Here is a 22,412-nt window from a genome sequence, read left to right as displayed (position 1 = left end):
GTGTATAATGGTGTTTGTATGATTCCTGAATCTCCTCTCCATACTGTCTTGGCAAATTAGCATTGCCATAGTGCTGTATACTTCTAATTAGGCAATGATGAAGATTTTAATAGCATTGTAACTTTTTACAGAGTACCTAGTATTACGGCAATGACTGTAGTGCAGAAATAATATATGACTGCTCGCAAACCAATCTTCCCAGAAACACTGGAATCCAAAGCAGCAACACCTGCAAAAAGAAACACAAAAACAAAATGCTAAAAAATAGTCTTAGAAGAAACTAAGTATTTTTGTAGATGCTTAACTCTATGCAGGAAATATTTCCTTATTCTAGATATTTCTAAACACTTCATTAGCAGTTGCACTTCTGAAAAATTTCTGTAGCAGACCAACTTATTTCCTTCTTCTTTACACCGTTTTACCTGGATTTTTCTAGTAAAAAAAATAATTGATCTTTTTCTGATTCCTTGGTGTAGGTGATGAATTAGATTCTTGTGTTCAATGAAAGCATGTTAGAATCTATTCCTATAATCACTTAACTGCTTCACTTCATCAGATCTGTAACATTTTGGTTTTAAAAGTAAGGACAGTGGGAAGGGAGTTACTCAGGTCTTTTATCCCAGGTTGCTCAAAAGCACACACAGACAAGCCAGGCTCATTCCTAGCAGGCTTGCTTTTGTGCTTTTGTTAAGAAGTTTTTGTTTGTTTGTTTTTGTTTTTTTTTTTTGGACTAAAGCTGTTCTGCAGGGGCTGGGTTGTACCCATTACTCTGCCTGTATCTGACATTGCCAGGAACTGAGGGCTGCTTTTGTTAATGGAGGTGGGGAACGTTCTGAGGAATGTGTTGTTCTGCGGTTACCTTAGCATCTGGCAGCAATATAATATCAAACTGATCAGGAAGTGTTTGTAATTGTTTAAAATATTTACAGTTGTGTCTGTAGGCATACAATTCAGTAACCAGGATAAAATGAGCATCGTGACTTGACTGTCTATAACGACTCTAGTTAATAATTCATTGCTATCTATTATACATTTGTGATCCATTTACAGTTTTATGTTTACTGAGTCAGATTATCAAAGTCTGGCCAGATTCCCTTACCATGAGGATATTTAGCCTCAGAGAAACATGATCTTCCAGAAAGAATTAAGTTTCAAAAACAAAGGAAAAAAAATCAAAGATTTCTGACACTAATGAACTTACTGATCTTTGAGCTCAGAAAGGATTGTAGCAAGCATACTTTAACCAAGTGTTGATACCTCTTTCAGAAGATATACTAACAGCAGTAACAACTTGTGCCTAGAGTATTCATATAATGCCTTACTTGCTCTGTTAATTGTTATTCAAAATGCAAACAACCCTGTTAGGGGAGAATGAAGGTTATTTTATTTCATCATCGACTTGATCACATTGGGATCTTCCACAAAACAGCATATTGTCAGATTGATTGCAGAAGAACTATATACAAATGCAGAAATCATTACATAAAGACTATCTCACCTGTACAACAAATAATGATAATACAAATCTATTCCTATTGCATTGTGGTAGAGACCAGTGCACAGAAAAAAACAGTGCCACAGTAATTACAGGAGGCTTGCAGCACTGAGGTGGTTGTTTGAGGAGCAAACAATAGAATGGACATAGAATCTGGGTTATCATTTTCATTTCTTGCCTTGGCAACTGGGTAAAACACGGTGGAAAGGAGACTCTTTGCAATGCTGTAGGATAAACTGTGGAAACTGGCAGTAAGAACTCTTGAGATGGATAATAATACGTAACGGATTCTATGGACAATGGAAGAGTTGGTTTCAGTGGCTGTCAGTGCTAAAACTTACACACCTGCCATACAGACTTGGAAGGTTTAACATCACATTTTTTTTTAAAAAAGTGAACTGGTATTACCAAAGTTCCATATTTTTTAACAAAAAGTTCATAAAAATTAGAAATCACTGAATTCTATAACGAAGCTTGCTTTATAGACAGTCAATAGCAGTCAGATGGCCAGTAGAGGTAAGATGGGATGGTAACATATTCTCATGGGATGGAGTTCTTCACAAAACTTGTTTTATGATCTTTTTCTGCTTGACAGTCTTGCTGAGCCAGCGTACAGCTTAATACACATGCAAGTTTATTTCCCCATAGTACTCAGTTATAAAGATTCTACAATTAGTATGACACAAAATTCCTATGACAGCAATTCTGCTGGCTCCAAATAAAATCCCTTTCCAAACTAGTATGTTCACTGAAGTTATAGAAGCATAATTAAAGGCAAACTTTGCCCCTGCATTTTTAAACTGGATAATGATCCTGTTAAAGAGTGAGCTGTGCTAGAATCTAGGTTGTGCTTCTACTGCAATGTTGGTGCTGCTTTCCTAGGAACTGTAAAAACTTGCAAATAAGTCAGGCAGACATGATTAAATAAGTACAAGTATGCTATAGCATGACAAGCGTTTTTTTTGTTTGCCTTTTTTTTTTTTTTTTGAAAACAGCTGTACTCTGAAACAAAATTGGATTCAGGATTATGCTTCCTTTTGTGAATGAAGTAGCATCCACTAGAAGTTCCACAGATAGATTTACACAGGTTTATCTTGTTAAATGTAGGAAAACACAATATATAAAAGTAGCTTTTTTTTTTCCTGATACATCCCACTGTCATGAGTGAGAAAGTCATAATATGTTATAATTGATAGCTATGGGCTTCTCAAGCCAACTGAGAACAAAATTTCCATTGAAATAACACCACAAGTCTGTAATTTCTTTGCACATAACTGAAAGATTTAATGGAAGATGCACTAAACAAAGCATACAGCTTACTCTAGTTCATAAGAAAATTTATTTCTCAGACTAAGATGGCACACACGCTACTCAAAACGGAAAGCCTGCAATGTTGTAAATAAAGATAAGATCACAAAAACACTGCAGTTAAACTTGTGTATCTACTGTGGATTGCCACTACATCTAGTTTATTTGCACTTTCCCTCCCTTGACCTACCCCCAAGTTTTATACTGTTTAAACAGGTTTAAGCAGATTGACTGCAAATGAAGTTTATAGAATTTTATTAGGCATGATGGATCCTCCTCCATACTTGAGCATTTCACATTTCAAAATTGCTGTATTTCAAATTAGTTCCTTAGATTTTCTTTCAAGAGATATTCGAATTGAGTCACAGACACTGAAGTGTGGAACTCCATTCTGTGGTTATAATACACAAGACTTCAACTGGTGTTAAAATCTATTAATCTATCTACTCCTTATCTATGTTATTTTAAGCAGAATAAACACTTTAATATCTGCAGCCAAAGATGGGAATCAATTGCACAGTCTCCTGCAACTGTTTTTTTTTTTTTCAAAGTTATCTACTTTGCAAAACATACACTTGTAAAAGAATAAAAAAGGAAACAAATGGTGAAGTCGTCTCTCACATACTCTCTTTCTTGTCCCAGGATCTCCAAATCCAACCAAAATGAAATGCTGCACTGCCTAAGCACCCTTTTTAAGGAAAGGATGGGACAAACAACACGACTGATGTTAACCATTTTGTCTGACAACATATTAGAAGACACTAAAACACAATAGGAATGAGGGATGCCATAAAAACCTCAAAAGAACAGCACAGGCACACACTTTGGAGTAAGATATGCAGATCTTCTGTTTTAAATACTACCAAAAAAATTAAAAAAGGAAAATTCTAATTCAGCCATTCATCATTTTACACTAACTTTTAAAAATTCTGTATCCAGTCCTTTTTTATTTGAATATTTTCGTTGGTGTTGCCAGGAAGCCTTTCAATTTAATTTTCTTTCATTTTCAAAGCTGATATTTTTGCTTTATTACCAGAGGATTTCCAGGCCTTTCCAATTTTGAAAAATGAACCGAAAGGGGTACAATACGAAACTTGCAAAAATCCGGAGTGGCAAAACTGAATTATTACAGGTGATTAAACCTGTCTGGTTTTGTCCTATGTTGTGTTCTGCTACTGATTTTTGCACTTGGAATATGCCATGTTGCCTAAGTTAGAGAAAAGAAACACAGCTCTCCAACTCACTTTAGAAGCCTCGTCTACATGGAGAAATGCATCAAACCAAGAGTTGTATTATAACTGAATGATATTCATCTGCAATTTCTGAAGTCCATTTGAAATTTCTTAGAAAATCTCGCATATATTTAGAACTGCTTTCCTAAAATGTTCATGTATAAAGAAAGCTCCTTACACAAGGGTATAGTCTGATTTAGGAAAAGCGGGGCCTAAATACTAAACATGATGTTTCTGAAATTTTTACTGGTAGCCACTGATGGAAGTATGAATCATTTTTTTTAGTTTCTGATTTATGGAAAATTACACATTAGTGTAACATAAGATTGCAACTTTAATTAAGACCAATATTTACTAGTATTTACTATTTTCTCTCTGAAAAGAGTGATTTTTTTTTCCTTTTTTGATGTCACGGGAACAGAGAACATTCCTAAACAAAACTGAACTTTGAAAGTGCTGGAAAAGTTATAATTAAGGCTTGAAAAATCATTGAATTGTATGCTTCAATAGTAGTGACAATACAGAAAGACTCTTGAGAAACCCAATTATTTTCTGCATTTTTTGTGACACTTGTCTTTCTTTGCCTTGCTGCTTAGAAAGGTTGTTTTGGAACACTGTGAACTGAAAACAGTTCTTACATTTTCTTGTTTTTTCCTCTCTTCATCAGCTGATGATGATTCCACTCCCATTAAATATAGGAGTGCCTCTGCTCAGCTGCCAACTGAGTCAACCTCTTCTCAAGCCTGAAGGTTGGTCTACAGCTTTCTTATTGTTTCTTAGTAAATGTAACAAGATTCTCAATGATTTATGTACTTCTTTTTCAGTTTTCAAAAACAGTTACTTAGATTTTTCAGAATAAAAATAAAGCTTAATCATAGAATCAGAATCACAGAGTACCCCAAGTTGGAAGGGACCTACAAGGATCACTGAGTCCAGCTTCGGTCTCCACGTGGGACTACCCAAAAACCAAACCATATGTCTGAGAGTGCTGTCCAAACACTTCTTGAATTACAGCACGCTTGGTGTCGTAACCACTTCCCTGAAGAACCTGTTCCAGTGCCTGACCACCTTCTTAGTGAAGAACTTTTTCCTAATATCCAATATGAACCTTCCCTGAAACAGCCTTGTGCCATTCTCTTGGGTCCTATCCCTGGTTGCCAGAAACTTTCTGGGTCTCCAGGGAAAAAAAGATCAGAGAGTGCAGCAGTCCTGCATGGGAATTACAGATTGAGGTGATATACCATGACACTGCAGCCCATCCTATACCATGTTGGTACCACCACGATCATGCGCAGTGCTGAGGTGAAGCTCTGAAAAGGGCCAGTGACTCCCAGCAGGCACTCAGCAATGACAGTGCAAGGCACCCCATCTTCAACAGCACAGTTGCAGGGAGTCAAAATTGACAAAACGCAGGGTCAGCAGATACCCATCTCAAGAAGTCCCACCAGGCAACAGTATCCAGTAAAACATATGACAAAGTGACACTCATGGCAGCACAGTGTCACTACCGTGCCACCTTGCTGACCTGCCTATGCAGTTGCTTTATTTCTACCCAGATCCAGAGTAACTCTGTGAAATTACAATCTGAAAGACCTGTCCTGCAGACAACTTATCTAAGTAGACGTGGGTGACAGGCACATTCTCTCATTACCAGTTATGAAATGAAGTAGAGAAGGGAGGCCCATTGTTTCTAGACTTGCTTGCGTAATTAGGGCATTTTTCCAATGTTTCATGTAAAAGAAACCAATCACCTAATAAAAATTGTTGTTATTGTTATTATTATTATTTAATAACATATAACATAATACATAAGGAATATAAGTATATAATTTAAATATATAATTTAAATGCATATTAATATATATTATATACATTATATATAAATATGTATACTTATATAAATACTATATAGTATGTCATACGTAAATATATATTATATAATAAATAATATATTTTAATATAATAATTAATAATAACAATGCAAGTTTTGTACTCAGGAAAATTATTCAGACAAATTAATGCAGTTGGTAGACAAACCAGCCTTGCCCCCCGTGACCAACCTATAAAATCAGACAAATCAAGTACTAATATTAATGTTCTCATTGTACTTATTATTTTGGTTGGAAAAAAAATGGGAGTTTAAGAGAGGCAACCTTGTAAGGTACACTTACAAGTAGTTGGAACTATATGATCTTTAAGGTCCCTTCCAACCCAATCCATTCTGTGATTAATGAAACCTCCAAAAATATTGGACCCCACTAGTCCTTCCGTGTTGTTCCTTCATGTTGGAATGACCTTCTACACTGCCCACTTAAAATAGAAATTTTATGCCAGTATATACATATATATATATATATATATATATATATATATATAAAACTACATTTTGTATAGTCTGTAGTTGATCACCAAGTAATTGACTAGAGTTGCTATCATAACCAAAAAATTACCAACACAAGAGGGATCTACTCTCTGGGTAGAGCGCTTGCTCTGTACTACAGGTGCCAACACTGGTAAAAAAACTGAAACAGTGTAATCCATGAATTACAGATTTTGTGTAGTTTAGATAATATTTTAAACTGAAACAAGCAACTCAGTGCCTGACATGCTTAAAAGTCAAGTAAACAATATGCTCCCTGTAGAAGATGGTACTGCACGACGTTTTTGTGTGGTTTGTACCAGTGTTTGCTTTGGAGGCATATATGAAATGCAAATGTATCCAAATGGCTTTGGTACTAAGTATAACACTGTTGTTCTAGAGTTATTCACTGTGCTTCATTAATATTGTGGTACCTGTGAGATCTAGGAGTGAAAAGGGTTGCATTCAGGACTAGAAACAGTCACAAGGATGTTCTGACTTCTGGTGATTATATCTTACCAGCTGCCTAGCGGACAACACCTACATCCTTAGAGTTTGCCATACCATTCTACAGAGTTGTCCTAACTGAGCACAAGGGTTTATGCTTCCAGGTATTCTTTTCCTATACATCATAAGAAACGGAATCTTTAATTTGGTGTTGTGATTGTCCAACAGCAGCAATCATACCTAGACACTTCGGCATTTTTTTGCTGTTCTACAAATTCTGGTGTCATCAAGTGCATCATCTCCTGCACTACTTCTTAGCTGTTCTCAAAGCTTGTAATAATACCAGAAGAAATCAACTGAAGTTCAGCAGAAGCTAACAGGATCTTTTCCTTCCATCATCTAACTTCATCTGCACAACAAATTGATCATTAAGTGTAATCAGCAAAAGGCTGGGCTGTTTACCTGCCTTTGCCAACAGCATGAAACTTGATGATCACGACTCAAGTTTTCTCTGTAGAGATTGATGCCACTTATCCAGCTCCATAGCACTGGTGGTTGGCTTTTTTCCTTAAATGTCCATGAGTGACAGAGGGAAAAGTCCAGTTCAAGGGCCTTCCACATTCAAACAATTGTCATCCACATCATAGCTTCTTCCTTCACAATTACAATTTTTCTCTTTCGTAGCTAATTACTTTTTTGTGGAGAAATAACTGCAATACAGCACACATCAACAACTCTCTTAGATTTCTGATATTTAATTCACAATTGTAACAAAAATATAGCATCAAATGTTCCTAAAGAGTAGAATGCTATGGCTTTTACACCTTCTCATACATGAGTCAGATGTTGATTGAAGAACAAAATGCAGTTCTGAAACTGCTCCAAACTGCCATCAGTCTTACTGCTTTAATTGAGAAATTTCAGTAGATGCTAGAGGAATCATTAAAGAATTCTTGACATCTTCAAAGCTTCCACTTTTTAATTCTCCCCCTCCTCCTGCCCCCACCTTCCATTTTGGCTATTCTGGCTGCAACGTGCATGCACTAAGACATAGAAATGATACTACGAACATCCAGCAGTGTCAGGTCTGTTTAAAACTTTTTCACTGGATATTGCAACAAACATAAGAAAATAGAAAAACATAGGGGATTCTTAAAATGCATATACAGTATTTCAGTAAGCAATCCTTCTAAAGGAACCATAATGGTTTATACAAAAATAGCAGTGTTGTTTCATTCCAATAGCTGTGCTATGCTATATGTTGTTGAAAAAAAAATACTCTTAGAAAAATACTAGGAAAAAAATAACAAAAGGATGAAGAAATGCAGAAACCGACCTCTTGATAAACGGATAGCTGTCTGAAACGCATGAATTTACTTGACTTTAAAAGATGGAACTGGGAGTATTCTTAATATAAGACATGAAGAGTATCAATATTTCAACGGCACCTGACTGTGTGGTATGACCTGACCTCTCCGCCTGGTTTGTTTTTCAGAATGCCATTTACCTCCCACTGACTGTTCTCAATTCTCTAATCTTCACAGAAGTGGTGGTTAAGTCACAATCACAATCTTTCTTAGAGGCATGTAAGCATTTTGAGTTAGCTGCCTTTTCTTCTACTTGCAAGAGAAAACACTTACATAAAACCAGCATTTGGCCTATATCTTCAGAATTGAGAAAAGATTTTTGCTTGAGGAAAGACACACCAAATTCTAGCTCTATTGTTGACTTTTGTAGCAAGCTTATTGCTCATTTTCTTATCCCTTTATGTGTCTAAGAGAATCCAAATCTGCATTCTTACTCCATAGCTCACTGCCAGTTGTAACCAGCGCAAAGACCACAAATTCCAGGAAAGGAAGAAATCTCATATACATAATCAAAGATTTTATCTTATTTCCATGTAAATTTTATCATCATTTGATAGTTGGTTCATGTAAGTTAAGTGGGAAAGGTTCTGTCTCACGTCAGGGAAAGGTCTTCTCTGTTGTCCTAAACATGAAGTCAGGTTTGGAGAGATCTTTGAGTCCAAATTGCCTGGCATTATGTACACAATCTCCCTTGTGACTAAGCAGACACAGTGATTCTTCCTTAACAGGGACACATGTTGGAGTCCCACTCCCTGAGACTCAGAAGGGGTATAAATAGACTAAATGTTAAATTTGTCAACTAATCTAAAGTTTTTTCGGCCAGTCAGTCTCTTCCTGAAGAAGCTCTATCTGCCTACTTTCACCAGGCCTCTTCATTTCCTGTATGAAGAATGTTCTTCTCGTATCTTCTAAAAACAAGGGTGCCAAAGACATCTGTCCTCTGTCCTTTTGCCCTTGGCGTAGTATTTCTCATGGTGACCTTTTGAATGGAAGGACCTCTTATATAAACTTAGGCAATAACAGGTGCAGGAGAAATCACCGTAACAGCAGTGAAATCAGAGCCTACACTTTACTGAAGCCATCCTTGACCCACCTGTCATTTTCCCTCTTTTCAAGGGAGTTTCTGAGCCTTTTCTCTCCTTTTCTGCCCATTTAGTTGAAATGAACTTTTAGTACAAGTTTACCCTGACTTTAATAAATCTCCTGAAAGCTCATTTTCTCCATATTCTCCCTGAACTGTAAGTTTACTAATTAGGTTCAAAAAGAATTACTGTTCTTTCCTTCCAAGGGCTAAACGGTTTGTCTCCTGCTCTTTTTCACCTTGCTCTTTGGAATTCTCTAGGAAATGTAGTATAGCATCCCTTGCAAATGAACAAGACTGTCAGGACCAAACAAGCAATTCACACGTCTATTCAAATACACTGACATTAAGTCAGTGACATTAAGTCTGACACTTCAGACTGCATGATTCTATTCATTAATTCATCATTCAGCTAAGACAGAGGACTCAGATGCTGTTATCTGTACTAACTGTAGATCTTTCTCAACAATCTTTCACTTGATATGCAACTCTTAGAATTTTGTTTCTTCCCCGTGTTTACTATGTCATGGGGCTCTGCATTCCTCTTTGTGTCTACCCTTCCAGTAGCTAATTGAATGACATATATAGCTAAGTCATGTTAGGAGGACAGTTCTCACCCAGATGTTGCCTGAGAAGATCAGGTAATGAAGGTTTGCCATGGCAAACAGAAGACCCAGTCACTGTGGTATGTAATCTCTCGAACCACATTTTTGGTGACCTACCATCTCTGTCTTTAGCGTTTGTTACCAGAAGTCTTCCATTCCTATTCTGTCAGTCCCACCATAGCAGCAGTTTTTCTATCTGTTCAGATTTCATTGTTACTGAAATGGAAAAGTATATGACAGCTTGTAGCCATTATCATTTCAGTAAACTTGATAGAAATGGAACTAATCTCCTTTTCTTTGGAGAAAATGTTTATTCTTCTACTAGTACAGTTCTGTAAGTGCAACGTAATAGCGTCTTACAAATGAGTTGATGAAAGCTTGCAAATTAATGGTTGGGAAGGGGGAAGGGGGGGGGCAAATGTGTGCAGGTGTCCTGGTTTCATTTAGGACAGAGCTAATTTTCCTCCTAGTAGCTGGTAGGGTGCTATGTTTTGGATTAGGATGAGAAGAGCGCTGATAACATGCTGATGTTTTAATTGTTGTAGAGCAGTGCTTACACCAAGCCAAGGACTTTTCAGCTTCTCGCTCTGTCCTGCTAGCGAGCAGGCTAGGGGTGCATCAGGAGCTGGGAGGGGACAGACCCAGGACAGCTGACCCAAACTGGCCAAAGGGGGGAGGGTGAGCGAACAGCTGTGTGGTGTTTAGCTGCCAGCCGGGCTAAACCACAACAGCAGGTAATGAATAAGCATCTGTTAGTGCTATTTAAATACCACAAAAACATTTAAAAACAGAAAAATTTCAAATCCTACTTACATGATCTAAAGAGACTACCACTGGGTTAGCAAGATAAATATTGGTCTTCTGACTTTGAAGAGGCACTGAAAAAAGCAGATGTTTTTTTTCTGAAGAAACACAGTAAAGCATAGAATATAATAACAGTTACAAAGAATACTCGATACTGAAAGAGAGTGTCCTGGATGATTCAGGAAGCTTTTGAAAAAGTAGCTGTTACGAACCTTCTAAATACCAGACAGAAAGGGAGAAATAACGGGAGATTAAATAGTTTACGGAAATCAAAGGGATTAAATCATTATAAAATGGTACAGTTCAGGTAAGATGTCCGGAAAAATGTCTGACGCCAGATGTCAGTTCATTAACAGGTTGCTGTGCTGTCCTGTGAGCAGTTGGCAAAATCAACATTGCAGTATTGTATTATGATCTTTCCCTAGAGAGCTGATTGGACTACGTGCATAAAAAGAAGGCATTAGTACTGATTTCCATTTGTCTAATTTGCAAATAGTATCACTTGTACAAAAAACATATTTTTCCTCTAGAAAGCTTTTAGAGGCTACATAAACGCATGTTAGCACCTTTTCAGAAGACTCAATGTTCCTTGGGTGGAATATAATAAGAGCCTATAAAGAATGAGGATGACATATCAATCTGCCAAGCTGGACAGGCTAGGAAGATTCATAGGAGAAATCACATTCAGTTCATGAATATAGCAGAAACAGCTTCTGCATTGTTGCAGGAGAAATATGTATGGAGTGAATACAGAAAACTCAAGAGTACTGAAACTAGCTGAATTACTCCAGAATTACTAGTGGTAGAAGGTATAGGTGTACAAGTTTTAGCTTCCAGATTCTCATAAAGAAAACTTTAACATGACATTTTTTAATCGATCATGAAGTCTACAGATACAGAAATGGAGTAAAAAAGTGAATGCAGTTTGTTTTACTTAGTGGAATTGTTGCTTTACATGCTGAGCTCCAGAACAGAAGAGCTGAAGACACTAACTCACTTCACATCCACACACACTGGTGTCACCAGCGGACCCACAGTGATATAGCTGTGATGGGAGGCAGTGGCTGCCAATGCCACAGAACAGCTGCAGTACTGGGGCTCTTTGCCCTTGAGAGCTGGTGGTAATCATGCTCCATGAACCAGAAGTCCATTTCAAAGTTTTATTACTATAATTTAAAGCCTTAAATAATATAAGGGCTGTCTCAGTTGCATAAGATCACTGATATTGATGGGTAAGGAGAAGACGATTGTTACAGGAGTAATCCAATGGGGATGAACACAAAGCTTTGTCCAATAGCCCATGACTATGCAGTCCTCCCTGCCTCAATGACTGCACATGGACAGTGGGGACAGGACCTCCAGTATCCCTCAATACAACTGAAGGCAAAACTCATTAACAGTAGTCTAACAGTTCTCGCCCTTTGTCCAATGTACGTGATAGAAAGGGACAAGGTGAATTCCCTGCCTGAGCTCTGGTAACAATTTTATTACTATTATACAAAGGATTTGCTTTCTTGCTGGTTCTTGTCACATCTGAAACAATGCAATTGGAGAGTGCAGCTATTGCAAGAGACAGTCTCTGAGTATGTTAAGCCAGATCAGGGCTTATCCCTGGTGGAAACTAGTGCGCTTGTTCATGATGCACAGGGCCTGTTAACAATGCCTCGATAGCAGAGCATCTCTCAATACAGAATACAGGAACGGAAACTGTTGAGGCAGCTGTCACCCACCTCAGGAATGATGATATCAAAAGAAAAGTTATTTGGAAGCTTTCAGGAGGTTCAGGCTGGATGTTGGGAAAAGGTTCTTCACTGAGAGGGTGGTCAGGCAATGGAACAGGCTCCCTATGTAAGTGGTCATGGTACCAAGCCTGTCAGAGGACAAGAAGCATTTGGACAATGCTCTCAGACATACGGTCTGATTTTTAGGTGGTCCTGGGTGGAGCCAGGAGGTGGACTTAATGATGGGTCCCTTCCAACTCGGGATATTCTATGATTCTATACATTTACAGAAAACAAAATAGTTTTGTTCTCTCACCTTCCTATGCTCATTCACAGTACTTTAAATCTATGGACTTTTTATACCTGATGGAGCTAACAGATCTACTCCTAAGCACAGCCACAGTGTGTTCGGCTGTGTGTTTTAACTGTAATTATTAATACAGTGAGGGGAAAAAAAAAGTTGTCTGAACTCTTCTGACTTTTAAAGATAAACTATATGAGAAATAAGAACAACCTGATTAATACTCTGATTTTTCTCATTGCATTCCTGTTCTTTTGTCTCGCATTTTGTCTCCTTTGCCACAAAATGTGGTTTTGTGATAAAGGAAACTAGTAAATTCCCCAAAGTAGACCAAGGTAGGAAACTGCCTCTTCAGTTTTGAACAATGGAAAAGAACAAATAATTTGAGATACCCTTCCATCAGCCATGAATCAAGATCCTCTTCCCATAGGGAAAACAAGGGTCTCCACAAATGGGAAAAGTCATGTGGCCTCCATACTTCACTGGGACATACTTCTCTCTCACATAGCTGTAAAATCCTAGTCACACTAGAGAAAAATAATCTTTATACTACGACAAAGAAGTGCAAAGAAAAAAGTGTGCAGTTGGTACCGGGAAAGGTGAAACTAGCAGGATGCTTCAGACAGTACTCCAGCAGTAACCAACGCAGGCCCTGAAGCAGGAAGAATTTATTTCTATAGTCATGGAAACCTAGCGGATTGAAGCCTCACCAGACTCACAGTAAGGCAGGTATTTTATTTACAGCTCACACAGAGCTGCCCTCAGAAAGGCAGTTGATACTTTTTTTCACTGTTTCTGAGGTCTGCTGTGTGTAGGCCACACACCACATCAGTTCTTTTGAGAAATTTTAGTTTTCCTCATAACAAATCCTCTATAACAAGTTCAGTTTAGGAGCTGGGAAACTCCCATGCACGTGTCCTAGCCTCTTTGGAGCTGCCTATGAGGACTGGAAATGCAGGGAGGGCCTGAAACACACAGAAAAGTTTTAATAATGTTTTACTAGGCAGAGAAGATAAGAAATGATGGAAAGACTATTTCAGGAATTAAAACAGATGTTGAATAGCTGATAAAATCATGTCCTCAGTATGGAGATCTGTGACACGTACATGGTGTTGTGTGTTGCAATTTTTAACCCAATACATGATGTGGAAAACAGAACAGGCACTATTGTGACAGAGCTACGATTACTGGCATTTATGAATGACCCTGAAAATATCATTAAAGGTCATTTTTGAAAGTCAATGAGGCAGGCAGACTGAAGTATCACTATCTTAGAAGGACTGACTGAAGAGGTATGGGAATCAAAGTCATGGCATTTTAGTACTACCTGAAGGGCTGGAGTTGTTGGTTACTCTGGCTACTAACACACGACATGTGTGCAAGAAAGAAGGCCAGAAACCTTGCACTGATTAGCTAGATACAGGCTTGGTCATGTAAGTTCACTGAACTTGTACCCAAACATGGAGCGAGCACAACAGTCCAGAAAACTGGACAGCTGTCTCCACCCTAAGCTCTGTTGTGATCCTGACAGGAAACAGATTTGCAAACAGTTACTGCTATTACTCTGGGGAACAGCTTACATAGTGAACCTCAATCCATGAAAAAGAAAGCTAAAGGTGATTAAAGGGGCTACTCTGCTCAGTATGCAGACATATGATGAGATATCCTGCAAAATTCTAAAGAATTTTCATTCTCTCAATAAAATTAGAGTTGTGAGTTTCTATTACTTTCAAAGATAGTTTACAGGCTTTTAAATACTCCACAGTTATTTAGATTTAAGCCCCAAAACTCCCAGAAAGCATGCCAGAAGTTTCCCCTACTCCTTCTCCTTACAGGGTACCCAAAATAATCTATTTTCGGTACTTGTCAAAACATATCTTCTTTTAGAACAGTACTTTAAAGAAGCTGATTTGGCTTGTTGAGTATTACATTCAGTACAGGTGTGGTTCTGAATGTCATAGAAACTGTCATTAAGTAACAGGTTAGGCTTCTGATTTTTGTTTTCAATTTTCCTATGCCAATACAGGAGGAAATATAAAAGACAAACATGAATGGTGCATTATTTACTAATAGTGACTTTGAATAATAGCAGTCGAAGGGAGATTAAAAAGAACTAGGTATTTGGGACTGAATTATTAGTGGTGGGCTTATGGGTCAGAGTAAATCAAACCCATCTGCCATCCACTAAAATAATTATGAGAAGAAGAGAATTATTACAAGCTGGTCTCTGAGGCAAACTAATTTAAAAGAACATGGCATTACTCAGACTCATCTGCCTCTTATTATTTTCACTTTTCTCCAATAAATAAATGCTTAGTGTTTATGTCAGTTTTTTATTAGCCCACAGTTCAGCCTCCGGCAGGTAAGTGGAAAAAATCCACAAATTTCAGATTGCACACTATGCAAAATAAATATGCAAGTATTTTTTTCCCTTTTTTACACTCTGAGGAACTGAATTTGTGAAGGAAAATCACATTGTGTAAAGCTCTCTATTCAACCACAAGAGGGAGAATTTTGCCTTCAGTTTGAAAAAAGACTGCGTTCTTGCTCTAACCGAAGAAGTCTGTGAGAGCTTTTTCCACTAAGAACAGGAATTGCCCCAACATATTAAAATTACTAATACTTTAAATTTTGCAGAAATTCCTGAAATATCCGTAAGGAAAAATTTCCATCATCACTGTCTTTGCTGTGCACTTGATTTACATCATTATGTCCAAATGGACAGAGATCTGGTCCCTGCAGTTGTATGTAGCTCACTGTCTCAAAAGCGTATGTATAAAGTGATGTTTCTCAGGATGTGAAACTACCAAACTAAGACATTATAATTTAAAAAAAATGTATAAAACTATGGATTGCATTTTCAGTAACATCTTCTGAAAAAAAAGAAAAATATATATATATATTACTGGTCATCAAAATCCTGTATTTTGAAAAGATTTATATTCACAAAATACATTCCTGCTATTTTAGGCATCGAAACTTCCTAGATGCCTTTGGACCCAACTACATGGTCTAGTAACAAATATGCACCAAATGAGCCACTGCAATTGTTTCTGTGTGCACTTTTAGCCTGCTGCAGAGGCATAACAACATGATAATGTTTAACATCCTCTCATGGTGAGCTAACTGGCATCCCCTTAGCTCGTGAGCTACAAATGTGTGTACAAAAGGCTGTCATTCAGACTCAGTCGATATCACTAGTTTTACTGCAGTAGCTTCGTATGTTTTGGGTCACTAAATGTCTGCCACTGAGCACATGAACATATACATAGGGCTGACAGCTGTGAACATCAGATATACACTCTACAGGGGTCTGAAAACTGACATTCTCCTTCCTGAAAAATACACAGATCTTGAAGAGGTGGATGTACTCAGATGACCTTTGATCCCAACAATGACAGCCAACTTGCAGGTTGTATATTGTGTGTTTAGTCAGTAATGATGAAATTCCTTCTAAATAAAATACTTTTGTATCTCATTCCTTGGAAGGTTCACAGCCAAATGCAGAGAGATGTGCTGTTGACACTAACTTGACACTATCTTGTTTACAGATATAGCTGAAGATAGACCCTGCATCTTCCTTTAAGTTTTCATTCCTCTCCTTGTTCTATTCCATACAGTATGTTTTGAAAGTGTGAGTCTTGCTTTGGCACTAAAATTCCAAATTGCAAAGAGGTCATGTTGTCTACCTTTACTTTAGTTAGTTTTTCACACAGTCTCCCACAAAAACCTTAAAGAAAAGCTTACAGAATAGAGGCTAGATGAGTGCACAGTGAGGTGTAGTGAACACTGGCTCAGTGGCTAGGCTCAGAGGGTTGCAACCACTTGCAAAAGTCTAGTTGGAGGCTAGTCACCCCAGGGTGTCAAAATGGGGACTGACACTTTTTGATGTTTTCATTGGTAAGCCAGATGAGGAGGCAGAGTGCATCACCAGTATGTTCACAGATGATACAAAACTGGGAGAAGTGGCTGACAGACAAGCTGGTTGTGTTGATATTCATAGGTATCTGAATGAGCTGGAGAATTCATCTGAGAGACATCTCATAAAGATGAACAAGGGGAAACGCAAAATGCTGTATCTGGGGAGGAATAACGCCAGGCACCACTACATTCTGGAGGCCAACTGGCTGGAGAACAGCTCTGCAAAGAAGGATCTGAAGACCTTGTTGGACAACAAGCTGCCCGTGAGCCAGCAATGTAACCTCATGGCCAAAGTTGCCAACAGCCTCCTGGCCTGCATTAGCAAGCCCACTGAAAGTATGTGGAGGGAGGTCATCTTTACTCAGCACTGGTGAGGCTACACCTGGAGTAATGTGTCCAGTTCTGGGTTCCCCAGTGGAAAAAAGCTAGGGACTTACTTGAACCATTCCAGGAAAGGGCTCTAAAGGTGATGATGGGACTGGAACATCTCTCACATGGGGAGAAGCTGAGAGCTCGGGGCTATTCAGCCTGGAGGAGAGAAGGCTTAGGGATATCTTATTCATATGCACAAATACCTGATGGGAGGGAATGAAAAAGAGATCTAGGCTCTTCTCAGTGGTGCCCAAAGACAGGACAAAAGGTAACAGTTAAAAAACATGAGATTTCATCTGAACACAAGAAAACACTGTTTTAGTGTGCAGGTGGTCAAACAGGTTGTCGACTTTCCATCCTGGAAGATATTCAGAACACAGCTGGACATAGTCCAAGACAACCTGCTCTAGCTGACCCTGTTTTGAGCAAGGGGCATGGATTAGATGGTGTCAAGAGTTCCCTTGAAACCTCAACCATTCTGTGAGGTTCTATATGAAAGACAGATAATGACTACTGTGCTTTATGACTATACACAGACTTATTCAAATCAAACTTCCAATTCCATGCTTAACACATTCCCGTATTCCTTTTAAAAGAGGCAAAATATCTCAGCAATGTCCACAAGAACAGGATGCAGGTGAACAGTGAAAGCAAAGTAGTGAAAGCCATCACGCAAAAACATGCCCAGTAGGTGTGCTTGACATACATTTCAGCATTATTTGCACACAGACAGCTAGTAATTTTGGCTTCAAGAGCAACGAAGATCTACATGTTCTATAGAAGTAGCCTTGTTTTAATCAACAAGATTTATCAATTTCACTTCCTTTTTCTTGCCTAAAACCTTAACATGTAAGTGTAAAAAATAAGCTCCACTATTCTATGTAAATTGTATATGCTAAGGTCAAAAGTAAAGTGTCTCATTCTCATCTTTTTATATGATTTGAATTCTAGTAATCTGCAATCTTTAAAATCCAAGTTAATGCTAGTAGTTAAAAATGCATTTTACTCCTACTTGAATGCTAAGCATTAAGTAGCTGCACAGTATTTTTAACAGCATGATTCCTGTTTCTCCCCAGAAGTGCTGGACAGAGATATAGCTCATTTCATCGTTATCCTAATTATATCATTTACCTCTGAAGACATAGGCCCAACTTTACCCACAAATCAAAGCTTGCTTGAAAAATGAAATGTATTAGTCTTCTGGCATTTTTTCCTAGGTCTCCTGACAGACTCAATTTCAATATCATAAAAGTAGAGTTTAGTTTTCCGTTGCTTCCTGTCTCATTCCTTCCTCTCTGTAAAAATGCTGCCACCCTTTCTATTGATTATAACACCAAGCCCTTTTTATTCCTCCTCTGTTCTTCACTCCTTTTCATAAACCAACAGTTTCATCTCCCTTCCTTCCTTTGGACACAGTCCTTGACTATCTTCTGCTGCCATTGCATACTCTGCCTCTTGCAGATTTCCTTCTGGGTGTTTCTGTCTTGTACCTTTTGCCACTCTGCATTTCAATTCTAACATTGGGTTCCTGTTACCCTGCATTACAGATATGTTCCAAAGGCCTTGGTAGCTTCCCTTAGGGTCTTCCTGTCATAGGCCTATTTCGAGTTCCGCTGCTGAAATTCGTGATGTTTTCATCATGAACTTCGAGGACCTTGGGAGCTTGTAATCAATGTTTGATTCTCCTTGAAAGCACTTTCATAGCATGATCTAAATTCCCCTTCCATTCCCTGACCACAGCAAGCTTTCCACAGTCAAATGTCTGATGTATTTCCATGACCATCCAACTAAATAACAAACACCAAGGCATGAATGCAGTCCCAGAATACAGGATTTGTGGAGACAAAATAAAACAGGGTAGTGACAAATGTATCCCGAGTCAGTCAAACTTTGCTCCCTCTGCAAAGGCTTAAAGAATAAAGGTAAGTTATATGGCTTCCTTTACCTTTTTGTCAGAAAGACTATTTGACATCCATTTCTATCTCTTCGCTTTGGATTTGCTCCTGATCTTTCTAAATATTTCCTAATGAGTGAGCTGTTCGCAAATTCTACCACACCAAGGCTTGGGTTCCAAACAAAAGCTTGCTTACTCTCTTGCACTTCTGCAAAATTCCTTTGAATCACACATACCAAAACAGAAAAAAAAAAATCTTTTTTCTTTTTTTTTGTGTGTGCTAATTTATACCATTCTGCCAGGTGAGTAAATTAAATGGATCCATGAGGGATTCAGCAAATGCCAAATCTCACCAAATCTCACGCATGGAACCTCATAGATGTTTGCACAGACTAGGATAAGTTAGGTGAGGAATCACCTCTTTCTGTGACAGTAAAATATAAGATCACCTCTCCTTTTCTTGCGAAATAGTGGCATGAGACTATTTATAATAGTTAACTCTGAGAATATGCAGTTGCAGCTTTGAGCTTGCAATTTGCAACTGTTTGGTTAAACACTCCTGAAAACAGGGAAGGAATCTATACACATGGAAGTTATTATCTCGTGGCTTTTTTTATAACTTCATTACTAAATAATAGTGATAATCCTTCCAAATTCATTCTCATTATAAATAGAAAATTGTAATCTAAATGTATGCATCTGTATTTTTTATTATATAGTTCCATCAAATTGTTTTTGAAGGTTATTTCTTTTAGAAAGAAAAGCTAAACCACACTGATAATCACAACAGCAAACTGCACATTTCCAGTCATACCTGTGATCATACTTGATATGATTAATGGCAGAATGATGAGTTTGAGCATTCTCATCAGCACCTCCCCAGGAAACGAGAAGTAGAATTTATCCAGGTTAGACAGCTTGCCATATTCCCGTACCAGCATGCCAACTCCAATACCTAAAAGACATATTAAAAATGCAACATGATTTAGCTGTAATTTACAGGGGAGATGTGGGGAAAAGGGAGAAAAAGAGAAGAAAAATAAATCAAAAAAAGTGAACATTAAACACATTTTTACCACTGTGGTGGAACTTCTAAAACAAATCCTTTAGGCATTCCTTTTCTGTTCTATATATTGTGATAGTGACAGTAATAAACACCACATATAAATGTGAATTTGAAAGACTTTTTAGATGTGTCTTTGGAAATATCTTGATTATGCCTTCTGATTATCAGTCCAGTCCAGTGGTGACTTTTTACCTGCTTACATTAGCTTCCAAAGATCCCAAACTGGCATTAATAAATCAATATAATATATAACCACTATTGCACATTAAAGAAAGGAAGTGGTATGATAGAGTACTTTGGATGTATTGTTGAAAATATATCTATCCAGCAGCAATAGTTTCAGTATTTACCACTGTACATAATCAGAAAAGAGCGTGACTACAATTACTAAATTAGTTTAATGATTTCAAGGAAACTGATCAAATAAAATACCATTCTGCATATTTCACACTCATTCTTCTACATGACCAATCTACAAAATATTAGACTATGAGTATAATCAGTAATTCAGCCATGATGCAAAGCACTTTGTATTCTTGTTATCTTTGGATTAAATGAATTACTAAATAATTTTAGCTTCTGAACAAAATAAATCATAGGCTGAAAGACAAATTTCTTCATTCTGACGTGCATTATGTTCATTTCCTATTTCAACATGAGGCAAAAAGTGAAAATCACTGGTATAGGAAATGTATTCATCAGTGTTCAGAAAGCACTACAACTGTTGTTTCCTTAAGCAACTGCAGACTCGTAATTTGAATATACTCTTGAATTTATTATTTTGCATTGCACTTTCATGAATTATATTTTCCTTGCTTACTCTTTATCCCTTCTTTTCATATTCCTAGTCTGGGTTCTCAGAAATAAGTAAAACATTACACAAGTGTTTCCCGTAAGTGTCTTAAATACCATCTCTACTACAGACATTGTTTTAAAGGAAACATTATTATCAAACATGAACTTTGAACTGTATTAGTCCTGGCTAATTGGAACATTGAGAGACCCAAATTCTAACTAGATTTGATAAGAGACAAGGCCACTCAAAAGCTTTCACTACTCACAGAGTGGTGAAAGGTTTTTTTCATATTAATAGCCTCAATGAAGTTATTAATAGACTCATTGAAGTTAATGGAATTGCTTATATCCCTTTGTGTTTTGGTTACTTCAGTGATGTGTATTTTGCAGCACAAAAGCATAAAAAGGTGCATCCAGCCTACCTTTACCATCCTCATTGACTCATGTAAACTTGCAGCATCCCAGGAAAGCTACTAGGGCCCAAGCCAAACTTGCCTCTTCCCTCAGTTTTATTTTTGATGGTACACAAGGCATTTAAGTTAGATATTGTAAAATATCTAAAGAGGCTTATAAGATAGACCCCTCATTTTAAGTGATTGAAATTGTGGAAGCAAACAACACGAGCAGGTTCAAAAACAGATTTAGGCAAATCCGCAGACAACTGGTCTGTACTGTTGGTACTGAAGAAAATAGATAGGGATCCCATATTCAGTATTAGAGTAGAAACTAATTAACATTCTCATCTAGAAAACAGGGATTATTAAAAAAATCCTCCCTAAAGATTCACCATGGGGGTGGTTTGTGACAGTTCTGTTGTCTAACTGGATGTTAGTTGACACAAAAATGTAAACTAGCTACTTTCACAGAATTTTCCTGTAATAGCACAAAAAGACAATGAACCATTCTGTGTTCTGCACTTGCAGAAACAAAATGAAGGAAAATAGAGGCAGATTATAAACTCCAACCAAGTCTTTACTGCTAGTAAGAAGTAAAATGAATATGTTAACATGTTTCCAGACAAATGGGAGCAACTATTAAGATTTCTGATTCAGGTGTTACCTTTTCCAGTGAACACAGACAGCTTAAACTCCTTGCAACACTTTGAATCTTAATAGTCTTGAAGATATTTGCAATATTATGTAAATGCCCTTGATCTGTGAACGATAAGACACAATGATCTCCACTTCTAACCTAGTGCTAAGCTAAAAGTGTTGAAAATAATCTGCACTCTGCGATAAACCCAAGAAAGATTACTCAGCTTGTAAAATGGTTACATGTTTTGAAGTAAGTTGCTAAGATTTCGATCCTGCAAATACCAGTGTAAACAGCTGAACATAAGCATATAGATATTCTCCCTGACTTCAGACTATTCACACAATTAAGGACAGACGTATGCTTAAATTGCAGCATTACTAGATTGTATAATTATAAGAAGTTGTGCAATTACATTTTATGATAAGATACAGGATATTCTACTTCACATACTGCATACAGCTGTCAGGTTGCTGTACAGCTGATTCTGCATTTCTGAAGCTTGCAAGAGATTTACAGCAGTGAAGAAGTATGTGTCTTTCCCTAGATGCTGCTCCCTGCTTCACCACATAGCACAGTGGAAGACATCTTCCTTTTGCATACCTTGACACA

At 37.6% G+C, this 22,412-nt stretch overlaps 1 protein-coding gene across 1 annotated transcript in view; it reads right to left on the bottom strand.

The window, feature by feature from the left end:
* The window catches only part of SLC1A1 (solute carrier family 1 member 1), a 53,935-nt gene that overhangs the window by 16,488 nt on the left and 15,035 nt on the right, over nucleotides 1-22,412 (bottom strand). The window contains exons 2-3 of the mRNA XM_040541586.1: nucleotides 19,722-19,862; nucleotides 137-229 (exon numbers count right to left, since the gene is read on the bottom strand). Coding sequence (XP_040397520.1) covers nucleotides 137-229; nucleotides 19,722-19,862 — 234 coding nt within the window. The remainder of the gene's footprint in view (nucleotides 1-136; nucleotides 230-19,721; nucleotides 19,863-22,412) is intronic.

The sequence above is a fragment of the Cygnus olor genome, chromosome Z, assembly GCF_009769625.2.
Source record: "Cygnus olor isolate bCygOlo1 chromosome Z, bCygOlo1.pri.v2, whole genome shotgun sequence".
NCBI lineage: Eukaryota > Metazoa > Chordata > Aves > Anseriformes > Anatidae > Cygnus > Cygnus olor.
The sequence above is the reverse complement of the archived record's forward strand: the minus strand, read 5'-3'. Positions and strand labels throughout refer to the sequence as shown.